Raw genomic sequence first — 23,649 nt, forward strand, 5'->3', positions numbered from 1 at the left:
TGATATTTTTATGATATTGAGTTCTCATATATATAGACATATATATAGGTATATATATGTCTCATATATAGGTATATATATAGGTCTCATATATAGGTATATATATATAGGTCTCATATATATAGGTATATATTTCAACTATTTATCCCTAATGAATAAAGTTTCTAATGTTTCCATTCAGGTATCTTTTGTATTTATTTGCTTCTGTGATAGCTTTCAAAAATTATATTTTTATAATTTTGATGGAGAATGTGATTGTGAACATGAATTTTAAAAAGTCCAGCCACCTTGCTAAACTCTCTTATTAATCATCATAATTTGAGTGTTAGATTATCTTGGATTTTTTATGTAAACCACGCAGCATGCTCCTTAAAATTTATGTATTTAGAATTCATATTTTAATTAGGCAATGCATTCAACTCTAAAATTAAAAGTACATTTAAAACATGCACCCTAACACTTTCCTTCTCACTCTTGTCCCCCTTTTCACTCAGTTTCTGATCTTTCACCTCTCATAGGTAACCACCATTATTAATTTTCCGATTTATTTTTCCAGGGCTTCTTTGTGCCACACACGCAAACATAATTTAGATTCTTTTTACTCTCTTCTATTCGCAAATATAGCAAATTATGGAAAGAGTTCTGCACCTTGCCTTTCTCCCTTAGTTATAGCTGGGAAAATAAAAATTTAAAAGCCTCTTTAATAGCAAAAGGGGAGGGGACACAAGGTGCCGAGCTAGCAAACGACAGAGTCTGTCAGGGAGGTGGCTAGAGAGGCCCGGAAGTGGCTTCTGTGCCCCGCCCTGCGGGTGGTTTGCTAGTTTCAAGCACTTTGTGAGTATGGGGTGAATCGGCGTCTGCCTTCCACTGTGGGGTTAAATCTCATCCCGCGGCTCTCCTCCTGTCGGTCCTGCAGTTCTTTTGCCCCGGGTAGAGGTGCGTTTGCAGGAGTGTGTGTGTGTGTGTGTGAGTTTGTGGCGAGAGGCCCTTCCCTCCCCAGTTCCTGCAGCCTCGGCTCCCAAGGAGGGAGACCCCTGCGAGAAGCCGTGGGGGACGGAAGGGCGCTCTGCGGCGGAACGAAGTGGTCCTCGGCGTTCCCGCGTAGAGCCCAATATGGGTGTCCCTTGTTTAGGGCCGTTACCGAGTGTCTGGGTCGGTTCTTGAGGGTATTTGGAGACGGGATGCATGGGTCACATAGACAAGCCTCGAGAATGGGAGCCGTTACATTTTTGCACTGCCTGGTAACAAGGTCAGTTTCAAGGTCTTTAAATTATTCTGTGGTACTGGCCAAGAGCCAGAATGTTGGAGTCAGATTATCTGGTTCTTATCCTGCCTCTGCCACTTACTGGCTGTGTGACTTTTCACTAGTTCCTAAGCTCTCTCTGCCTCATTTTACTATTTTGTAAAATGGGGATAATATTCCCTAACTCACTGGGTTGTTGTGAGGATTGAATGCATTCGTATGTGTAAGGTGCAGAGTAAGCATGATTTAAAGATTTGCTTTTATTAGTGGTACTATTATTATTTATAACTATGATGACACATTATCTTTAGTGACTGGCTTTTGTACGGTTGCTTTCAATTTTACTGTCATTCATCAATTCACTTTGTAATGGATGATTTCTATATTTTAGGAGGGAAAAATAATATACTCTGAAAAAGAGCCTATCCCAAAGCAAAGACCAAAACTGGTTTGTGTTGTACGTTGTGATACTCAAACTCCCAAAGGCTTTAAGACTCGGGGGTACCTTTTCCTTGGCTGGAGATTAGGAGGAACAATAGAAGTTTTTAATAGTGAGAAAGGACTAGAACCCCTGGTTTTAGCAAAAATCTGATGTCCTGCTTAGTGCTGGAGATCCACCAGTTTTTGAGCTTCCAGGAGCGCCCTAGCCTGAAACTGGCTTCATACTAACACCCTTCATTTCAACCCAAATTTTACAGGGTTAATTCTTTCATAGACTTGTAACTCTCTTCTGTTAATGAGAAACTTTCCTTTCCTTATCTTCAGTATATTTACTGATTTGATAAATACTTTGTGTTTGCAACCAATTTCCCAATCTTGTGCCTTCCCACTGTGATCAGTTTGGCTCAGATCCAAGTAGGGGCCAGGTAGTGAAACCTAAATGGAGTTTGTGGAATAAATGATATAAATGTATCAGTGTTGTTTTCCTGCCATAGACTTCCTTCCTTCCCCACCGTGGACACCCTCCTCATTCCACTTGGGCTCCAGATTCACTCTGGGTTGGGCTGTGGCTCTCTCTCGCCTTCCTTGACCCTACTTTAATGCTTTTTGACTGTATTATTCAGGAAGGAAAGAAGTTAAGATGTTATTTAATTTTCTAAAATTTTGGAGAGAAATTTAAACACATTTAACTGTAGAGAGAATATTACACTGAACACCAATATAACCATGACTCAGCTTCAGCCATCATCTGTTGTTCATTTTCTTTCATTCTTCTTTTCCCTCCTTTCCACTCTCTTTCCTTCCCTTCTCCTCCTTCTTCCCTTCTGTCTCCCTCCTTCCCTTTTACTTCCTCCCTCTTTCCCTCTCTTCTTTGTTTCCCTCTCCCTCCTTTCTTTGTCTTCCTTTCCCTCCCTCCCTCTCCCCCTCTTTCTTTATTTCTTTTTTTTCCTCATTTCATCCCTCTCTTCTCTTTCATTTTGTAGCAAATTGCAGATGGAAACATTTTAGTTCACTCACAAGTACAAGTACTTTAGTGTCAATTTCTTATATACAGGGACTTTTATCTTAATATAATCATAGTATCATTATCACACGCAACAAAATTGACAGTAATTCCTTGATATCATTATCTTGATTTTCAAATAATTGTCTCAAATATTTTTACAGTTTTTTTTTTACAGTCTTTTTACAGTTGTTGTTTTCAGTGGGGTCCGAATGTGGTTCACCATTTGCATTTATTTGATAAGTCTGTTCAGTCTCCTAATCTATGACAGTTCCCATTCCCTCCCACTCGTTTTGGTAAAAATGCTATTTATTTGTTGAGGAACTTGAACCTTCTGTTTTATAAAATGCCTCACATTCTGGATTTGGTCAATTGCTTCTTTTTAGTATCTTTAACTTATTAGATTTAAAACTCAACTGCACATGAGAATGACCTAGAAAGTTTTAAAAGTTATTGATGCTGAGTCCCACCCCCAGAGAGTGATTTAATTGATTTTTTTTTTTTCATTGCAATCTCCACCTCCCAGGCTCAAGTGATTCTCATGCCACAGCCTCCCAAGTAGCTGGGATTACAGGTATGTACCACCACGCCCAGCTAATTTTTGTATTTTCAGTAGAGACAGGGTTTCGTCATATGGGCCAGGCTGTTCTTGAACTCCTGACTCCAGGCAATCTGCCTCAGCCTCCCAAAGTGCTGGGATTACAGGTGTGAGCCATTGCACCCAGCCTGATTGATCTTGATTGTACCCAAGGCATTAGGATGTTTTAAAAGCTCCCCAGTGATTCTAATATGTAACAAAGGTTGAAAGCCTTTAATGTAATTTGCTCTTATATTTCACCTGTACACTGGTATTTGGATCTAAAGACTAGATTAGATTTAGGCTCACTTATTTTGGTATTATGAGCTCATGTAGCAGTACCCCAGATCTCTTGTGGCAGCTTATTAGGAGGAAGTATTTTCTGGTACTTTTCATTTGTGGCAATCAATGGCTTCTCTCAGTTTCCTAATTTCCTTCTACTCCCTACTATCCTTTGAACTGTAGAGAGTTGCACTGAGGAATAGAGGTTCAGGAAGATACAGACTTGGAATTGTTTTTCCCTTTGTAACCTCTACCAGCCTTACATTTCTTTTTTTTTTTTTTGAGGCAGAGTCTTGCTCTGTTGCCAGGCTGGAGTGCAGTGGTGCGATCTTGGCTCACTGCAACCTCCACCTTCCGGGTTCACGCAATTCTCCTGCCTCAGCCTCCCAAGTAGCTGGGACTACAGGTGCATGCCACCACGCCCAGCTAATTTTTGTATTTTTAGTAGACACGGGGTTTCACCATGTTGGCCAGGATGGTCTCGATCTCTTGACCTCATGATGCGCCCACCTTGGCCTCCCAAAGTGTTGGGATTACAGGCATGAGCCACCACGCCTGGCCCAGCCTTACATTTTCTAGCCTCTCCATTCCACTGAGTAAAGAGGGACTTACTGACATCTGAGTCCAGTCAAATAATTTTGCAGTCACTCGTTTATAGTTTAAAATCTAGTCCCAGCTGGTTCACGGGAATCTCAGGTTTCCCTTCCCTCTTAGATCAGGCCCAGGTCTCATGGCTTCTGGGATAGGCTCTCTTTCAGAATATCTTACTTTTCCCTCCTAAAATACAGAAATCATCCATTACAAAGTGATGACTCTGAGGAAACCTGGTGGCTGGTGCTGTTGTTTCTAGAGAATACCATACTGAGGAAGGAGTAGATTAGGAAGCAAGAAAATTAGTTTGATTTGGGGCATATTCAATTGAATTTGTTTGCAAGATTTCCATATAGGACTGTCTGGGAGGCAGCTCAGGATAGGGATCAGGAGTCTACAGCCTAGAAATAGAAGTTAAAACCTTGTGAGTGATTAAAGATAGTTCTGGGGAAGAGTGTGGCTAGAGAAAAGAAAAGGTGAAGAACAGAACCACCAGGCCTGCTCTTATTTTAAAAAAGAAAGACCAGTGAATTATAGTATTAGCCAATATGTATATGGTACTTACCACTGTCATGCCAAGTGTCAGGTTCCAGCCCATACTGAGGTCCGAGGGGAATTGTTGGATGGGTGGCAGGTAGTTGAAAGAACACTCGGGGCTGTAGGCAGGTAAAATATGATTTTATTCAGCAGCAGCTGCTGCAGCTCTCACACCGTCTGCCTCTGTCTTGGCTGCCTCCTCCGACTGCAGCCCTTCTCAGCAACCAGCTCTATGGCTCCTGCCACTCCCACACTTACAGCTGTACTCCTTGGCACGCTTGTTAATTCCTGGCTCACGTCTGTCTGTCTGCACGATGGCTAGTTCTCTCTTACAGGGTCAGCAGTTTTTCTCTCTCTGGGCACGAGTCCTATGTACAGCGTCAGCAGGGCAGTTATACCATTTACAGACAATAGTGGCTGTGAGCCAAGTATGAGCTTACACAAACAGGTTATATAACAAGTGGAGTGGTGCGCCTGCGTTCCAAACTTGCTGAGTCACGCTGGCCTGCGTATCTGCCTCGGCCTATTCTTGACCAAAGCACATCCATTTACCTTACACTCCACCCCCTTGGCCGAGGGAGACATAGGTTTTTGGGTACACAGGCCCAATATATAGGTTTGGCACACAGGCCTGACATATAAACTTTGGGCACCCAGGGCTGATACATACACACAGGCTTGACACATAAGTCTGACACATAGGCTCTGGGCACACAGGCCCAATGTATACATAGAGGCTTGACACATAAGCCTGACACATAAGCTCTGGGCATTCGGGCCACAGTAGTAATACAGGGAGCAATAATTTCAGGTTATAGCGGGCAATCACCACATGGTGATGTTACCCCAATGTTGCTTTATATATTAAGCCAGGGTTTTTGCTTCCCTACCTTTAGGGCACTGGGGCAGGCAACAACAGGTTACTGTTTGTCCCCATACCTGGGTGGAGGAAGTCATCCTTTCTCCCATAGGTCTGGCCACATGGCCTGGCCCTACATGGGTCAGTGACTAGCCACTTCTGTAACTTCTAGGTAGTTAGCCACAAGGTTAAGCCTTGATAAACTGCGCAGCTATTGGTGCAGATTACCATAGGTGTCACCTTCTTGGTGATCACCATTTACATTGCCCTGAGTTCAGCTTATTAGCTACTTTGTCCACACCTGGTATCAAACCATAGGGTGTCAGTACTAGGCTGGGCTGCAACAGCAGTCCAGGCAGCAGTAGCACCCTGGCTAGACCTATCTGTGTACCATGCCCCACTGGGAATGCGGGGATGCCCTTCCTTCAAAGGTGAAGGCTGAGGGTCTAGGGGTGCCTCAGGTTCCATAGCCTTATCTTGCATTAGGACTGTAGGTTCTGAGACTTCTTGTAATTGTGCTGCTAAGGGACTTGACTTAGCATACTTTGCTGTTCCAAGTAGGCTTAAGCACCCCACTTTGCAAAAGTGGATGTCTGTGCCATCCCAGTGTGTGAGTTGTTACCCATGAGCATACCCACCCTGCTATTGGGTAAGTCATGCACACGACGACTGTAGCCCATCCTGCCAGGCTGTCATGAGTCTAAGGGGCAGCATATGCAGTTACTAACTCCTTCTCTGTCGAGGAATACCGGAGCGGAGCTCCCTTCCAAAGTTGGGACCAAAAGTCTACTGGCATTCTAAAGAGTTCTGTGCGATACCATAAGCCTCAGTCAAAACTATCTGGTCACATGCACATCAAGTCTAAATGGGTGCCCCTGATCAGCTACCCGTAGGGCTTGTGCCTGCCTAATAGCCTGTTTGGCTGCCAGGAAGGTGGTTTCAGCCGCGTCATCCCAATTCCATGCAAGAGGCTGCGTTGCTGCTTCTAAATCTGCAAGAGAGTCAGAGGTTAATATAACATCATTAATAAGATCATGACATATGTTGGGGCTATGCATATATCCCTGCAGCAACACTGTGAAAGTCCATTGTCACCCTCCCATGAAGGCAAAGTGTTCCTGGCTCTCTGGAGCAATGTCAATTAAGAGGAATGCATTGGCCAAGTCCACCACACAGTGGCACCATCCCAGTTCTGTTGTCAAGTGGCCTATCAAATCCGTGATAGACAGCTGCCAAGCCGTGCAAAACATCCACCCACAGCCTGTCCTCAGGCGTGAGAAAGACATCCACAGTGCATAAGCTGGGAGCCAAGCGGCCGATGCCAAGGTCCAAAGATACAGGTTTCACTTTCACTGACCAGCTTTCATAACCCGTCAATAAATGCAGCTCTGCCCAGAAACTTATTCAGGTTTAGGGACCAGTGGATTGCCGAGTCTACATATTGCCTTTGGTTGTCCGGTGTCCCCCCAAGCCTGGCACTTTGGTCAGTTCCCAATCAAACAGGAAAGGCTTTACATTTCTGCCTGACTGCAGCAGGTAATCTTTGAGCTGGAACGCTCCGGCGGGACCTAGTTGCCCAGCAATATCCTTTTCCCAAATGACTTGCACTAAGTCTGTATACAACTGCCATCTACTGACAGTTTCTGGTATTTCACCAGCATCAGACCACACTAATTAAAAAAGCCAGCTTTTCCATCTCAGAGGCGGGGCAGGAAATGGATCAGCTCCTTTGTCCCAGAGAGAGAGAATTCAGGCAGGGAGGGGCTCCCCCAAATGCTGCTGGCACTGCTTGCCTAACTCCCACAACTCAGTGGGGGGTACAAGCACTATAAGAAGTGTGCTTCACTATGGTAGGGGGTCTCTAAGCCCACCCTTGGGGCCCAGTGGCTGTTCATGCTCTATTTTCTGGCAGACCACTGGGTGAGCCTGTAATGGAGGTTCTTCCTCCTCCCTGCACTGCGTCCAGCAGGGACTGGGCATGCCCTTCCTGCAGCACAGTCACAAATGCCCATTTGACTCTGTTGGCAAAGGCACACTCCTTCTTGGTCCTGTGCACTTCCAGGTGCTTCAGCACCTTCTCTACACTTGTGGAGGGCCTGTCCACTGCCGCCCATGTTTCCACCAGAGCCCATCCTTGCAGCACGGCTGCCACTGGGTGCCACAGCTCATGCTGCGGCTGCATAGCCGATCCGGGAGCCTGGGGGCTGAGGACCCACTCACTTCATCCTGCTCACTATGCCAAATGTCAGGTTCGAGCCCCAGCTGAGGTCCGAGGGGAGTGGATGGATGGGGGGCAGGGAGCTGGAAGAACACTCAAGAGACAGCAGGTAGATGGGACATGGCTTTACTCAGCAGCTCTTTCACAGTGTCAGTGCCACATTTGTACACCTCACAAACAGTAGTATCTTAGAGCCGGGTGATGAGCCTCCCCAGGTTGTGGCTACATAACTGTGATTATATAATGCATGGAATTGTGTACCTGCACTCCAATCCTGCTGAGTCATGCAGGATGTTTATCTTGGCCTATGCCTGCCTGGCTGCAGCACAGCCATGTTCCTTAAAACCACACACCAGGCACTGTTCTAAGAGCTTTATACACTCACTTACTTAATGCTTACAATGGCCCTATCTGCTATCACTATCCCTGTTACAGATAAGGAAAGGGAGGCACAGAGCTAGTAGGTAGTAAAGCCAGGATTATGATGACCTCAGGAAACCTGGCTTCAGAACACTTAACCAGATTATGATGGGAGCTGAGAAGAACCAGGAAGGAGGAAAGCAGGAGAAAGCAAGGTTCTTGAAATAAGGACAAGTGAGTTTCTGGAAGTGGACAGTATCCTCAGCCCAGTTGCCTGAGAAGAGGCCATGGAAAATGGGAATTGAGGGAAGCACCTTTGGTTACTTCTGCATGCGAAATCTTAGTGGTGTTGGCAATTGCAGCCTACAGTGTGTGGAAGGCTTAGTGGGAGATGAGCACTAGAATCAGGGACTGAGGGCTTTCTTTCAAGAAGTTCAGTCTTGAAGGGGAAGAAAGAGAGTGGCAGATTGAGGAGGTGGCAAAGACCAGGGGCAGCCTATGATCTCTCCAGGGCAAGGGCCTGGTGATGTTTTCGGCTGCCTTGATGTTTCTGAGAGAAACTGAAGGGCCTCCAGCCCAAAGATCAGAAGAGCCTGCAGAAACCCTACTTTCAGCTAAATTTTAATGTGAATATTATGCCAGTTTTTTGGGCAAGCCTCACTTAAGATATAATTGAGGGTCTCACTAGCAGGCAGCCAAGGTTTAATTCAGTCCTATTTCTTTTTGTCCAGGGCCTTCTATCTTTTCTTTCTTCTTCCCCTTATTGCAGTACCTTGACCACTGATAAGACCTGGTACAGCCATCCTTCACTATCTGTGGGGGATTCATTCCAGGATCCCCAATGATACCAAAATTTGTGGATGCTGAAGTCTTACATAAAATGGCATATAGTATTTTCCTGTAACCTACACATATCCTCCCGTATGTTTTTTTTAAGAGATGGGGTCTCTGCACTGTTGCCCAGGCTGGAGTACAGAGGCACAATCATAGCTTACTGCATCCTTGAACTCCTGGGCTCAGGTGATCCTCCTGCCTCTTCCTCCTGAGTAGCTGGGACTGCAGTAGTGCGGCACCAGGCTCAGCTTCTCTTGTACACTTTAAATAATCTCTAGATTACTTATAAGCCAAATGCAATGTAAATGTTTTATAAATACTTTTTATATTGTGTTTTTATTTGTATTTTTTAATTGTTGCTTTTGTTATTGTTTTTTTCCCAGATATTTTCCAGCTGTGGTTGGTTGAATCTCTCAATGCAGAACCCGCAGATATAGAATCAACTGTATTAGTTTTCTATTGCTGTATAACATTTACCTCAAATTTATCAGCTTAAAACAAAATCTGGGCTGTGCACAGTGGCTCATGTGTTTAATCACAGCACTTTGGGAGGCTGAGGCAGATCTTTTGAGGTCAGGAGTTCGAGATCAGCCTGGCCAACATGGTGAAACCCTGTCTCTACTAAAAATACAAAAATTAGCTGGGCATGGTGGTGCGCACCTGTAATCCCAGCTACTTGGGAGGCTGAGGCAGAAGAATCTTTTGAACATGGGAGGTGGAGGTTGCAGCAAGCCGAGATCATGCCACTGCACTGCAGCCTGGGTGACAGGGCGAGACTCTGTCTCAAAACAAACAAATAAACAAACAAACAAAAAAATCAGCTTATTTGTTCCAGTTCTATAGGTCAGAAAGCCAGGCAGGCTCAGCTGAGTTCAGTATTAGGATTTTCCCAGGCCAAAGCCAAAGTGTTGGTAGGGCTGGGCTCTTACTGGAAGCTCTGAGAGGAATCTGCTTATGAGGTCATTGAGGTTGTCGGTAGAATTCAGCTCTTGGGATCAGTCCAGTCAGTCTGGACTTGCTATCTCATATTGAAAGTCCTGAGGATTAGGGCAGGAAATTGTTAGGGTCATCTTAGAATTTAGACAGCCACAGACCTGGTTGTTAATGGGATAACTCTGAGCAAGTCACTGAGAGGAGCTTCCTAGAGAGTCCAGGAAGTGCCCTGGATCCTCACCAATTTCAGTTTTTTTTTCCTGATTAGTCAGGGCTTGGGGGTGTCCAGGATCACCCCAGGACATCCTTTGGGAACCTTACTATGGGATTCAGGCTTGGGGTGGTGTAGAGGATTAAGCTGCAGAACCATTGAACACGGAGAAATTTCTGCAGCAGTTCCCCAGAGATGTCTCTGGGATCCTGGGCAGGAGAGAAGGGACTACTTGCAAGTTTACTGGTTAATAATGATTTCCCACCTTTCAGGGGTCTTCTGCAGAAATAGCGCTGGAAGCTAGAGTGATGCCTGAGTACTGCCTTGGCCTAGGATGGCTAGAGAATTAAGTGAAAGCACAGCCCTGGATGCTCAGTCTACAGAAGACCAGATGGAGCTTCTGGTCATAAAGGTGGAGGAAGAAGAGGCCGGTTTTCCCAGTAGCCCAGATCTGGGCTCTGAGGGCTGCCGCGAGCGCTTCCGAGGCTTCCGCTACCCGGAGGCTGCAGGCCCCCGCGAGGCGCTGAGCCGGCTCCGAGAGCTCTGCCGACAGTGGCTGCAGCCTGAGATGCACAGCAAGGAGCAGATCCTGGAGCTGCTGGTGCTGGAGCAGTTCCTGACCATCCTGCCGGGGAATCTGCAGAGCTGGGTGCGGGAGAAGCATCCAGGGAGCGGGGAGGAGGTGGTGGTGCTATTGGAGTATTTGGAGAAGCAGCTGGATGAACCGGCGCCGCAGGTAGAAAGAACAGGTTTAGTATCTGAGCGCTGTGGTCTGTTTCCTCCTGAAATCCCAGATCGGAGTGAGGGGCATTCCTTTAAGATCCAGGAGTTCTCCATCTCTTTTTTGTACCGTGAACCTCCTTGGCAGTAAGGTGAAGTCCCTTGACTCCTTCTCAGAATAATTTTTTTTAAAATACATAAAGAAACCATAAAGGATTACAAAAGAATGCAGTCATATCAACATACAGTTTGCAAAGTATTAAATTTGTATTAAAGTCATATATGTGTTTTTTTTATTAGTACACTAAATAATAAGACCTACGGACAGGGCTTATAACTGGCAATTACAGAGCAGTGTATAAGTATCTATTTGCTTGGTTGTAATGTGATGTAAAAACATCTGCAGGTTCTATTGGTGGCAAAGTCCTGGGTACTGCTTATGCTGCATTGATTTGTTGCTTCCATTCATAATTGAAGGAAATGCTAACTTTCTCTTAAAGACTAGTTAAAAATAAGATTAGCTTTTGTCCTGTTCAAGTTCATGGACTACGTGGGAAGGAGTTCATGGACCACTGGTTATGAACCTCTGGTAGAAAATGGGCTGACTTTTACCTCCATGTTCTTCCCTGTTTTATGAGACTATGTCCTCTTTGCATCATCCTGTGTCCCTGTGCACACACCCTCAGAGGACCTGTGTGGCCAGAGCCTTCTAAACGGTGAGCTGGATACCAAGGTTCTTGACTTGGGTCTATTGCACCCAAGGCCTGTAACAGTGGAAAGTCAGTGCGAGTCTCTTAGCTTCATTCTTTATAAAGGATGTGGGAAATTCTGAGCTGCACATGAGAAAGTAACTGGAAAACTGTAATTTTATAATAACTATAAATGTCTGGAAGGAAAGCTACATTTAATGAGGACATATATGCCAGGCCATGTTAGGTGATTTCACATACTGTGATGTTGTTTGGGTCCCCCAAACTCCATAAACTAGAGATTGTAATCCCCTTTTCAGATAATAAAATGTATTAATATTCTCTGAGAATTTTGCACCAATTTCCAACGGGTTTTCATAAAAGCACAAATGTGTATGTGAAGGAGCATAGAGTAATGATAAGAACATGTGCTCTGGCATCATTCTACCTGAGCTCCCATCCTAGCATTGCCACTGATTAGCTAGTTAAACTGGCTGTGCCTTAATTTCCCTATCAGTAAAATGGGTATAATAATAATACCTCCCTTATAAGATTGTTGTTTTCTGTGTTAAATGAGTTAACATTTATAATGCTCTTGGAAATAGTGCCAGCCACCTAGGTAGTTCTATGGAAGTGTTTGATGAAAACATGAAAATAAGAACAAATGATTTCTAGGTTTCAGGTGTTGACCAGGGGCAAGAACTGCTCTGTTGCAAGATGGCAATGTTGACACCAGCTCCAGCGTCACAAAGTAGCCAGTTTCAGCTAATGAAGGCTCTGCTCAAGCATGAATCTCTGGGATCCCAGCCCTTGCAAGACAGAGGTAAGGATTATTTTCTAGACAGTATGAATTCTGCAGACTTCATCCAATTTCATTTAAGGATAGCCAACAAAATTCATTGATAGGTAGTTTATATGCCCATCACAGATCAACTCTCATTTAAGACTGAGACTAAAAGGAGTATTTCCAACATAATGATGGAAAGCTTTTTCAACCAAGACTGGACATAGTAAATAAGATATTAGTAAAACTTAGGTTTGGAAAGAATTGGTTCTTGTTTGGGTTTTGTTTTGTTGTATTAGTTTTTGTTTTCTTGAGACAGGGTCTTGTTTCACTCAGGCTGGAGTGCAGTGGCACGATCTCAGCTCACTGCAGCCTCCACTTCCTGGGCTCAAGCGATCCTCTCACCTCAGCCTTCCGAGTAGCTGGGACTACAGGTGTGCACCACCATGCCTGGCTGGTTTTTTAAATAATTTTTTATGGATATGAGGTCTCACTGTGTTGCCCAGGCTGGTCTCAAACTCTTGGGCTCAAGTGATCCTCCTGCCTGGGCCTCCCAAGGTGCTGGGATATATATAGGTGTAAGCTACCACACTTGTGTATACCAGCTACTTGTCTTTGTTCTTCTTTGTTTAACTTGTAATTATGGAGGCCTCCAGTGCGGCGGCCAGTTAGCTCTGGGGATGGAACTGTCAGTGAGACTGTTCTTGCCCCAGTGGAGCTTACATTTAAGTGAGGAAGATGGTAAATAAACACATTAACAATACAATTCGTATGACAGTGGGAAGTCCTATGCAGAAAGTAAACAGAATCTGTAAAGCCAGCCAGCCAATCTCACAAATTATAGGACTATTGCAAATTAAAGGGTATAAATCTTCTAAATCCTGGATCTGTTATTAAAGTAATATGAAATTCACTGCATAGGAAATGGCTGTATGTGTTCTGAGATGTCCTTTCATGTGTCTTAAACACATGTACAAGTTCCCAAGATACACATCACTGTGATGTTCTAGCCAACGTGCGATCTTTATTTTTCAACAGAGGTTCTAACCTAAACCACCTGTTTTGTGCCCCTTTAAAAATTTGCTTCCTGAAGTTATATAAGGAATGTATAAGGAATATATGAGGAATATATATGCTTCCTGAAGTTATATAAGGAATGTATAAGGAATATATGAGGAATATATATGTGCTTCCTGAAGTTACATAAGGAATAATAAGGAAACCTGAAGTTCTTTACTTTTCTCTCTCTTGAATTTCAGTACGTTGTATAAATCCAGACCCTTACTTTGCCTTTCATAGCCCAGCTTTGTCTGACCCCTCTTAGCTTTTCAAATCCAAAGCGAAAAGCACCCTAACGGCTACTAAGGACATACTCATCCAAAATCCAATTTTTCCTCCTATCTCTAGCAAAATTCAAAGGATCTTCAAATGGAAAGCTTTTTTGTTTTTTATGTTCTTTTTATTTCACAACTGCTCACAAGGATCCTGCCTTTTTGCATTGTTTTCGTGTATCTGCAGAGCACAACAGACATCTTTAGCCATAGGATTGGAGCTGGTAGGGACCAGGAATTTTGGAAAGGAGCACACTCTGTATAAACTTGTTTGGCAGGAATTTATTTATTTAGAGAGCCAGGGTCTTACTTTGTTGCCCAGGCTGGAGTGCACTGGCTCAATCACAGCTCATTGCAGCTTCAGACTCCTGGTCTCAATCAAGTGAGATAGGAATCTATTAATCCAGTTATTTAACTTAGATTCCACAAGGCAGGGAGGCTGAATGCCAGGGTACATCTCTTCCAGAGCTTCTTTCCTTCTTAGTTCTCCAGGTCCCCATGCTTTCCCATGGAGGGTGCTGCAGAGAAGATGCAGTGGTAGCTTCTAGGCTTACTCCAGAGTCCCAGGTGAGCTGGAGCCCTATCCCTCCCCCAATGCCCCTCACTACTGTTGAGCTTCCTGTGAAGACTCCTTACTCCCCATTCCCCTCTACCCCCATCCTAGATCCTCCATACAGATCTCAAATGGAATCTGCAATTTTTCATCTATCTCGAGGTTGTTTATCATTAACTTTATTTAGATGCCCACTTAAGAGGCTTTTCCTGTTTATTACCAGCTGTTGGCAGGGATGGGGGCTGGGGGTGCTTCCCAGATCTTCTCTACTCCACCATTTTGGTCAGCCCCTTCTTCAATGGGATTACCTATTGTTTTAGGGGTTGTTGAAAGTGGAAGATGTGGCCCTGACCCTCACCCCTGAATGGACACAGCAGGATTCATCTCAGGGGAATCTCTATAGAGATGAAAAGCAGGAGAACCATGGCAGCCTGGTCTCCCTGGGTAAGACTAAAGGACACTAATTTCTGTTAAGGTTTCTTGGCATTCTTTGTATATTAGAACCTGTTGAGCTGTTGGAAGCTGTTGAGCCCTATTATGTTTGGATTCACAATCACCATTTCTGAAAGCCTGTAACTGACTAGCTCCTTACCCCTTCTGTTTTTGTTGTTTTTGAGAGATAGGGTCTTGCTCAGTCACTCAGGATAGAATGCGGTGGCGCAGTCATGGCTCATTGCAGCCTCGACGTTTTGAGCTAAAGTGATCCTTTCACCACAGCCTCCCAAACTGCTGGGACTAAAGGCATGCGCCACCACACTTGGCTAATTTTTTAATTTTTATTTTTTGTCAAGATGGAGTTTTGCTATGTTGCCTAGGCTGGTCTCAAACTCCAGGGCTCAAGCAATCTTCCTGCCTTGGCCCCTCAAAATGCTGGAATTACAGGCATAAGCATGAGCTACTGCACCTGGCCTGCTTATCCCTTCTGACTTTGCTTTCTCCTCTCCCTGCCAGTATTCTAGTTAAGTTAAATGGGTTGAAGTCGATACAACCCCGAGTACAGGTCTGGCTCATAGGAGATGCCCAGTAAATGTTGATGTCCTCCTGTTCCTATCCCTAACTGAGGAGGAAAACTGGGAGGCCTCTTCAGGAAATGGGCCTTGGGACCACAGAGTGTGAGAGAAGTGTCCTTAGACATTGACTATAGACCCTGACCTCAGAGATGAGGGTGCGGAGGCTGAGAAGATTGCCTGACTTGTCTGAGGCCACGTAGCTCATTGGTGGCATCAGATTCACAGCACTGAATCCAGTTCTGTTTGGGGACCCTGTCTCTGCCTGGGATATGAAGTGAGACAACTGTCTTTATCATATCATTGATCAGTGCCCAATTTCTGAGTCTCCACTTTCGCTGTTTCGTTTCTTTCCTTCCTTCTTTCTTTCTCTCTTTCTTTCTTCCTTCCTTTCTTTCTTTTTTCTTTCTTTCTTTCTTTCTTCTTTCTTTCTTTCTTTCTTTCTTTCTTCTTTCTTTCTTTCTTTCTTTTTCTTTCTCTTTTTTTTTTTTGATGGAGTCTCACTCTGTCACCCAGGCTGGAGTGCAGTGGTGCAGTCTTGGCTCACTGCATCCTCTACCTCTCATGTTCAAGTAATTCTCCTGCCTCAGCCTCCTGAGTAGCTGGGATTATAGACACCCACCACCATGCCTGGCTAACTTTTGTATTTTTAATAGAAATGGGGTTTCACCATGTTGGCCAGGCTGGTTTTGAACTCCTGACCTCAAATTATCCGCCAGCCTGAGCCTCCCAATCGCTGTTTCTCAAAGGAATTTCAGAAATCCTTCCACTTGCTCCATTTACTGTCACTTTCTGTTCAACCCTTTTAGTATCTAATCCTAGGTGCATGGCCCTGCCTTACTATTCTTAGAACTTAGAACAACCACATATATCCCCAGCATACTCCTGGATCCTCACCATCTTCCACCCACTCCCTCCACTCCCAGTGTGTACCTTTCCAATGGCCCCATTCCCATTCTTAGGTCTTTCTCCTCCCCAGCACTCCTGTTCTCCCCTTTTATTCCCATCCTTATTCTAGCACTTAAATCCTCAACCCAGACATTTATAGGCCTCTGTAATTCTTGCCTCCCTGGTACTCATCACAGAGCTTTCCTTCCATGGCATAACCCACAGTTGCCGGTTATTTGTTGTTTCAGGTGATGAAAAACAGATTAAGAGCAGGGACTTGCCTCCAGCTGAGGAGCTTCCAGAAAAGGAGCATGGAAGGATATTGTGCCACCTGAGAGAAGACATTGCCCAGATTCCTACATGTACAGAAGCTGGTGAACAGGAGGGCAGGCTACAAAGAAAGCAGAAAAATGCCACAGGAGGGAGGCGGCACATCTGTCATGAATGTGGAAAGAGTTTTGCTCAAAGTTCAGGCCTGAGTAAACACAGAAGAATCCACACTGGTGAGAAACCCTATGAATGTGAAGAGTGTGGCAAAGCCTTCATTGGGAGCTCCGCCCTCGTCATTCATCAGAGAGTCCACACCGGTGAGAAGCCATATGAGTGTGAAGAATGTGGTAAGGCCTTCAGTCACAGCTCAGACCTTATCAAGCACCAGAGAACCCACACTGGGGAGAAGCCCTATGAGTGTGATGACTGTGGGAAGACCTTCAGCCAGAGCTGCAGCCTCCTTGAACATCACAGAATCCACACTGGGGAGAAGCCATATCAGTGCAGTATGTGTGGCAAAGCCTTTAGGCGAAGTTCACATCTCCTGAGACATCAGAGGATCCATACTGGGGATAAAAATGTTCAGGAACCTGAGCAGGGAGAGGCCTGGAAAAGTAGGATTGAAAGCCAGTTGGAAAATGTTGAAACTCCCATGTCTTATAAATGTAATGAGTGTGAAAGAAGTTTCACTCAGAATACAGGCCTCATTGAACATCAAAAAATCCACACTGGTGAGAAACCCTATCAGTGCAATGCATGTGGAAAAGGCTTCACCCGAATTTCATACCTTGTTCAACATCAGAGAAGCCACGTTGGGAGAAACATCCTATCACAGTGACCCATGCCAGAGTTGGTGCTCATTTGTCACTAATCTGAAGCCACTCCCCCTGGAGTCTCAACTATAGAAATTGTGGGCTGGGCTTTATTTACTACTACACATTATCAGGTGTTAGAAAACATAGACTGGGTTAGACAAATTATCTTCTAAGTTCTAGAAGGTGTTTGTAATCAAAACATATTTGATAGGCGGGTATGGGAGAGTTGTCTAGAAGAAGTAAGACCTGAAACGGTTTGTTCTCTCCCACTGGAATTAAATGGATGTTTAGACTGGCTACTGGCCCTAAACCAGCACTTTGTGATGTCTACTGGGTGGATGGTTGTGATTTGGGGGCTGCTTCTCTGACCATTCTTTTTGACTGCAATGAATCCTCCACAGTTGGTCAGATTCATAAAGTCTTATATCCCCCTCTGTGCCTTTTCCACAGGTGCTAGTAAATGTTTATTGAATGTACCAGTGAGATTACCTTCATAGATCTGAAAATCTGATGTTATCCAGATTTCTGAAGAACTTCTCGCCAAGGCCATTTGTGCTTGTTTCCAGTTCTCTGACCTAGATTGTGACTTAATCTAGTGTATTTCTTACCAAGTACATAGGCAGAGCAGAGGTGATGGCAGGGTTACTGTGACTGAAAAAATCCATTTTTTTTCTTTTGAGACGGAGTCTTGCTGTGTCGCCCAGGCTGGAGTGCAGTGGCACAATCTTGGCTCACTGCAACCTCCACCTCCTGGGTTCAAGCGATTCTCCTGCCTCAGCCTCCTGAGTAGCTGGAACTACAGGTGTGTGCCACCACGCCCGGCTAATTTTTTATGTTTTTAGTAGAGACGGGGTTTCACTGTGTTAGCCAGGATGGTCTCGATCTCCTGACCTTGTGATCCTCCTGCCTCAGCCTACCAAAGTGCTGGGATTACAGGCGTGAGCCACCATGTCCAGCCAAGAATCCACATTTCTTTACCAGGCTAGGAATTCTATTCTAGTGCAAATGCCTTAAACAGCTTATCACTAAATCATTATGAATGTGTGCCATCCATGGAATTGCTTTTTTTTTTTTTTTTTAAATATGAGGTCTCACTATGTTGTCTAGGCTGGTCTCGAAGTCCTGGGCAATCCTCCTGCCTCACCCTCTCAAGTACTGGAATTATAGGCGTAAGCCACCATACCCAGCCCAAATTTCACTCTTTAATGTTTTCCTGTTGCTACTCTTTAAGGAAAACCTTTCCTATTCAGACAATGTGAAAATCAGTCATCAAGTCAGAATGAAATGATAAATATTCTAATGCTCAGTATCTTAGTTCTCCCCATTTAGTTCTCTCGGGCCTAACCAATGCCTCCTAAAACAATAGACACTATCCTGCCCCACCCTACCACCCAACACACACTGTATAGTAAACTGCATCAAAACTTATTCCTTTTAAGTTCATACTTTCTCCAGCTCAATGGATTCACACTAAATTTTTTTTTTTTTTTTTTTTTTTGAGACGGAGTCTCCTCTGTCACCCAGGCTGGAGTGCAGTGGCGCGGTCTCGGCTCACTGCAAGCTCCGCCTCCCAGGTTCATGCCATTCTGCCTCAGCCTCCACCACGCCTGGCTATTTTTTTTTTATTATACTTTTAAGTTCTAGGGTACATGTGCACAACGTGCAGGTTTGTTACATATGTATACATGTGCCATGTTGGTGTGCTGCACCCATTAATCGTCATTTACGTTGGGCATATCTCCTAATGCTTTCTCTCCCCCCTCCCCCCACCTCACAACAGGCCCCAGTGTGTGATGTTCCCCTTCTTGTGTCCAACTGTTCTCATCGTTCAATTCCCACTTATGAGTGAGAACATGCGGTGTTTGGTTTTTTGTTCTTGCAATAGTGTGCTGAGAATGATGAGACGGGGTTTCACTGTGTTAGCCAGGATGGTCTCGATCTCCTGACCTCTTGATAACACCTGTCTCGGCCTCCCAAAGTGCTGGGATTACAGGCATGAGCCACTGCGCCTGGCCCACGTATCACTTACGGTTTCAGAACTCCATTATTAGTGTCTGTCTTGGTCTTCTTATACGTTGATTCCCAAATCACCTGTGTGGTAACAGCATGTCAATTGTTCATGATGACTGTTTTAACCATTAATTCCTCAGGCTATCTACTTTTTTGTTAAACATACTGTGTAGACCATCTTTTTTTTTTCCCCATCATGATAGTCAAAATTTTAGTCTTGTGAATTCAAGTGAGAAAATTTTTAGTCAGCATTATACAAGTAGTATCTATTACATATACATTCAGTGGAGTTGTTTCTACAAAAGTATTTCAAAATGACTATTCTGCTGCAAACTTTTGTGTAAGTGCTTCACCTTATTCCTACAATAAGGAGAAGTGCACTAACAAAATGAACAACGCAGCCAGGGCTTCAGTCGCAGCTCAGGTCTTATCAAACACCAGACAACCCACAATGGGAGAAGCCTTATGAGTGTGACAACTGTGGAAAGACAGTTCCTTTTTTGTTAGTATCACTTCTCCTTATTGTAGAAATATGCTTTCATTATTGCATCTACTCACATTTCTCACTCGGTTTCTGGCATCAGCAATCTCTTCCATGTTTATAATATCAGTCAAAAACTCTGGAATTCAAATATAACAAGACTTTTCTGGTCACCTTTCATAGTTAATGACTTGGGCATTGTGATATATTATCTCCTGCTCTATGTATTTTGTTTAGTAGAAATTGAATCATCATCCAAAATCCTTTATAGAACTATCCAAGTCCTGTTTTTATGCTAGTTTCCAAGGCTTGGTCCTTCAAGATTTTCAGGGATCTAGGGACACAAATCTAACAAATCCTAATGTATATTATTTGTATTATAGTAATAAACCATATGGTTACTTTGTTTGAGTGGATTCTTAAATTGAGAAAAATGCATTGCATGATTTCCAAACTTTCTGAACATATATTAGGATTCTCCAGAGAAATAGAACCAATAGGATCTGTGTCTATATATGTATGTATATGTCTGTATGTGTATACATATTTATAATATTGGTTTATGTATATTATACATAATATATATGTGTTTGTATATATATTTTTATTTATTGGAAAGAATTGGTTCATATGATTGTGGAGGCTGAGAAGTCCTAGTTTCTCCTATTTGCAAACTAGAGACCTAGCGGAGCCAGTGGTGTGAGCTCCAGTCCAAAGGCCAGCAAATTCAAGACCCAGGAAGAGCCAGTGTTCTAGTTGGAGTCTGAAGGCCAGAAAAGACTGATGTCCCACCTCAAGATGGGCAGGAAGAGTGCCCCTTGAGGGAGTGTTATCTTTTTTGTTTTCTTCCTGCCTGCAACTAATCAGATGGGGCCCACCCACATTAGGGAGGACAATCTGCCTTACCTAATCTACTGATGCAATGATTCATCACATCCAAAATCAAACACTCACAATAATGTTTGACTAAATATCTGGGCACCTTGTGGCCTGGTCAAATTGACATATAAAACTGGCCATCACAATACTATAGTTTCAACATTAAAACTACAGTATAACAGTTTCAGTAAAGCATTAAAACCTTTAACCCGTGCTTCCCCCTTTTGTCAGTTCTTCCAATTGGCAGTAGGAGCCTGGGAAATAATGTTTGTAGCCTCCCTACCCTGCTTACAGATCAGGATAAGGAACGGCTGGTATGAGGCAGGCTGAGGGACAAGAGATAAACAACTAGATCACCATTTCATCCTCAGCATCTAGCAGAGTTCCTGATACATGAATGATTCTGAAAATTGACTGGTTCTATTTGTTCTTTTGTGTTATTAACATAACATAAAACCTCCTGACACTGAGTGCCAGAGACCAAAGTATTCATATTCATATTTCCAGATATAGAAGTCTTCCCTTATTTCTAAAGAAATTATGTGTTTATAGCCATTCATTCAGCAAACCTGATTGTGTTAGGTCAGGTGCTAAGGAATCAAAGATGAACAAGACATTATCTCCGCCCCCAAAGAACATAAGACCTAAACCATCTTCTGTCTTATAAGGTATTTTATCCATTTCTGTTCTCACTTGGGTGCCGACTTAATAGTTCTTCCTTCAGAGGAATGACTGCACCATGGCTGCCTGGCAACTTGCATCTCTTCATATGAGCCACATAGACCAGGATTTAACACCAGCTGATGTAAGCCCTATAACTCACCTGGAACATGAGTGCATGGTAGGTTGTGTGAGGAGCTGATACAATGCCATTTCTCACACACCGCCCTACCTACCATGGAGGCTGTCCTGAGACAGTTTCCTCTGATGAGGAATGAGGCTTTCCACCTCTCCCCATTTAAGGTATAACTGCAAGCTATAAACTGCTTATCTGCAGAACAACATCAGCTCCTCAGCAGCAAAATGTTTCACCATATGTGTTGCAGTCACATGGTCACATGGCTTCTTCTGATGCCATCTTGTGGGAAAAAGACATAGAGAGCTGAACTGTTTTAATCCAGAAAGGGCTTATTTCTTTTCTGATCAAATACAGTCATGCACTGCATAATGACACTTGGCTCAATGATAATTTGGTCAATAACAGACCTACAAAAGTGGCCCCATAAATTTATAATGACAGGCTAGGTGTGGTGGCTCATGTTTGTAATCCCAGCACTTTGGGAGGCCAAGGTGGGAGGATTTCTGGAGGCCATGAGTTTGAGACCAGCCTGGGAAACAGCGAGACTCCATCTCTAACAAAAATAAAAGTTAGCTGGGTGTGATGGCATGCACCTGTAGTCCTAGCTACTTAGGAGGCTGAGGTGGGAGAATTACTTGAGCCCAGGAATTCGAGGTTACAGTGAGCTATGATTGGGCCAGTGCACTCCAGCCTGGGTGGCAAAGCAAAACACTGTCACACAAAAAAGATTATAATAATATTTTTACTGTACCTTTTCTATGTTTAGATACACAAACACCATTGGGTTACAATTCAGTATGGTAACATGCTCTACAGGTTTGTAACCTAGGAGTAACAGCCTAAGTTTGTGTAAGTACACTCTACGATGTTCACACAATGACAAAATTGTCTAATGATGCATTTCTCAAAACATAACCTCTTTCATTAAGTGACACATGACTATATGCTAGCTTTTCCTTGACAAATTGGTGCCAAACATGGGGCTGGTGACATTACAATGCCCTTTCAGAAGAAAGACAGATGTGCTCCCACAGGACTGGATAGGACACATGATGAGACTTCTCAGGATCTGGTAGCACATGTTCTTGCCTAAGTGGTGGGCAAGAAGGAAGGAGTAAGAGTCTTCCCATTGTATTGATACCTATACTGCATTGGCTAGATTATAGGATGTGAATAGACTCTCCAGGATCCAATATCATATGCCACCTGCTGATGAATGTTTAGAGGTTAAGTTACTTTAGGTAGGATTGAACCCAGTTGCCCAATGCCTTAGTTGTTATTAAAAGTTTGTTGCAGGCCAGGCATGGTAGCTCATGCCTCTAATCCCAACACTTTGGAAGGCCCAGACAGCAGTATGGCTTGAGCCAAGGAGTTTGAGACCAGCCTGGGCAACATAACGAGACCTTGTCTCTACAAAAAATTTCAAGAATTAAAAAAATTAGCTGGGCATAGTGGCACATGCCTGTGGTCTCAGCTACTCAGGAGGCTGAGGTGGGAGGATCCCTTGAGCCCAGAAGTCTAGGCTGCAGTGAGCCGAGCTGTGATGGTGACACTGCACTCCAGCCTAGGCAACACAGCGAGACCCTGTCTCAAAAAAAAAAAAAAAAATTTGTTATGACTGAGTGGATGATTTGCACTTAAAAATGAAAGTGCAAATCTGTGCTTACCAGTGTGGAACAGGTCTTTCTGTGCTCCCTTGATTTCTCTCTGGCCTACATCGCAACCTCAGTTTTTTAAGGAAAGAAGATTCTCTGGTGCTCCAGCTAACTCTGCATGATGGACTCCTCCACCTTACTTGGCACTCCGCGAGCTCCCGGCCAACAGACTACGTGCTCTCCTGACAGTTGCTATTGTAACCTTTTAAATGTCTGCACAAAACTTCTTTTATCTGTTTTTTTTTTTTCTTTTAAGTGTCTACATTCAGCTTATAAGAGTTTGGGGAAAACTTGCAATGAAGAGAAAAAAGTTAAGCAACCTTGTGAGTGAGGGTGCCTGGAAGACGCTATTCACTGGGGGATAAATGGCCCAGTGAATGACGCAAGTAGCTGCCCATTGTTGGACACTCTTCAGCAAAATGTGTATTCATGATTTTTGCCCATACCTACTTAAATTGTTTGCTGTTTAACTGTTGAGATTTGGTGAATTCTTTTTATATTCTAGTTACAAGTCCTCTGTCAAAGACTTGGCTTGCAAATATTTTTCCCTATCCATAGCTTTCATCTTTTTTTTTTTTTTGTCACCAGGCTGGAGTGTAGTGGCATGATCTCAGCTCACTGCAACCTCCGCCTCCCGGGTTCAAGTGATTCTCCTGCCTCAGCATCCCAAGTAGCTGGG

General features: G+C 43.9%; 1 protein-coding gene across 8 annotated transcripts; it reads left to right on the plus strand.

The window, feature by feature from the left end:
- Positions 1–833: 833 nt before the first annotated feature.
- Positions 834–22,386, plus strand: ZKSCAN3 (zinc finger with KRAB and SCAN domains 3). 8 transcript variants are annotated; one of them, XM_058432269.1, is made up of 7 exons: positions 834–936; positions 3,214–3,261; positions 10,362–10,825; positions 12,174–12,321; positions 14,098–14,180; positions 14,487–14,610; positions 16,310–22,386. In XM_058432269.1, the coding sequence occupies exons 3-7, from the start codon at positions 10,424–10,426 to the stop codon at positions 17,167–17,169; spliced, it is 1,617 nt and encodes a 538-aa protein (XP_058288252.1). In that variant the 5' UTR covers positions 834–936; positions 3,214–3,261; positions 10,362–10,423; the 3' UTR covers positions 17,170–22,386. The 8 variants fall into 8 exon arrangements, with proteins under 8 accessions (XP_058288252.1, XP_031997316.1, XP_031997319.1 ...); XM_058432270.1 differs by lacking the exon at positions 834–936 and adding an exon at positions 1,057–1,249; XM_032141425.2 differs by lacking the exon at positions 3,214–3,261.
- Positions 22,387–23,649: the final 1,263 nt, after the last annotated feature.

This window comes from Hylobates moloch, unplaced genomic scaffold (genome assembly GCF_009828535.3).
Source record: "Hylobates moloch isolate HMO894 unplaced genomic scaffold, HMol_V3 SCAFFOLD_20, whole genome shotgun sequence".
Classification (NCBI taxonomy): domain Eukaryota; kingdom Metazoa; phylum Chordata; class Mammalia; order Primates; family Hylobatidae; genus Hylobates; species Hylobates moloch.

Coding starts and splice junctions, on each gene's coding strand:
- ZKSCAN3 (XM_058432269.1), top strand. CDS start 10,424: ATGGCTAGAGAATTAAGTGAAAGCACAGCCCTGGATGCTCAGTCTACA. Junction 10,826..12,173: donor TGGATGAACCGGCGCCGCAG/GTAGAAAGAACA, acceptor AATGATTTCTAG/GTTTCAGGTGTTGACCAGGG. Junction 14,611..16,309: donor TGGCAGCCTGGTCTCCCTGG/GTAAGACTAAAG, acceptor TTGTTGTTTCAG/GTGATGAAAAACAGATTAAG.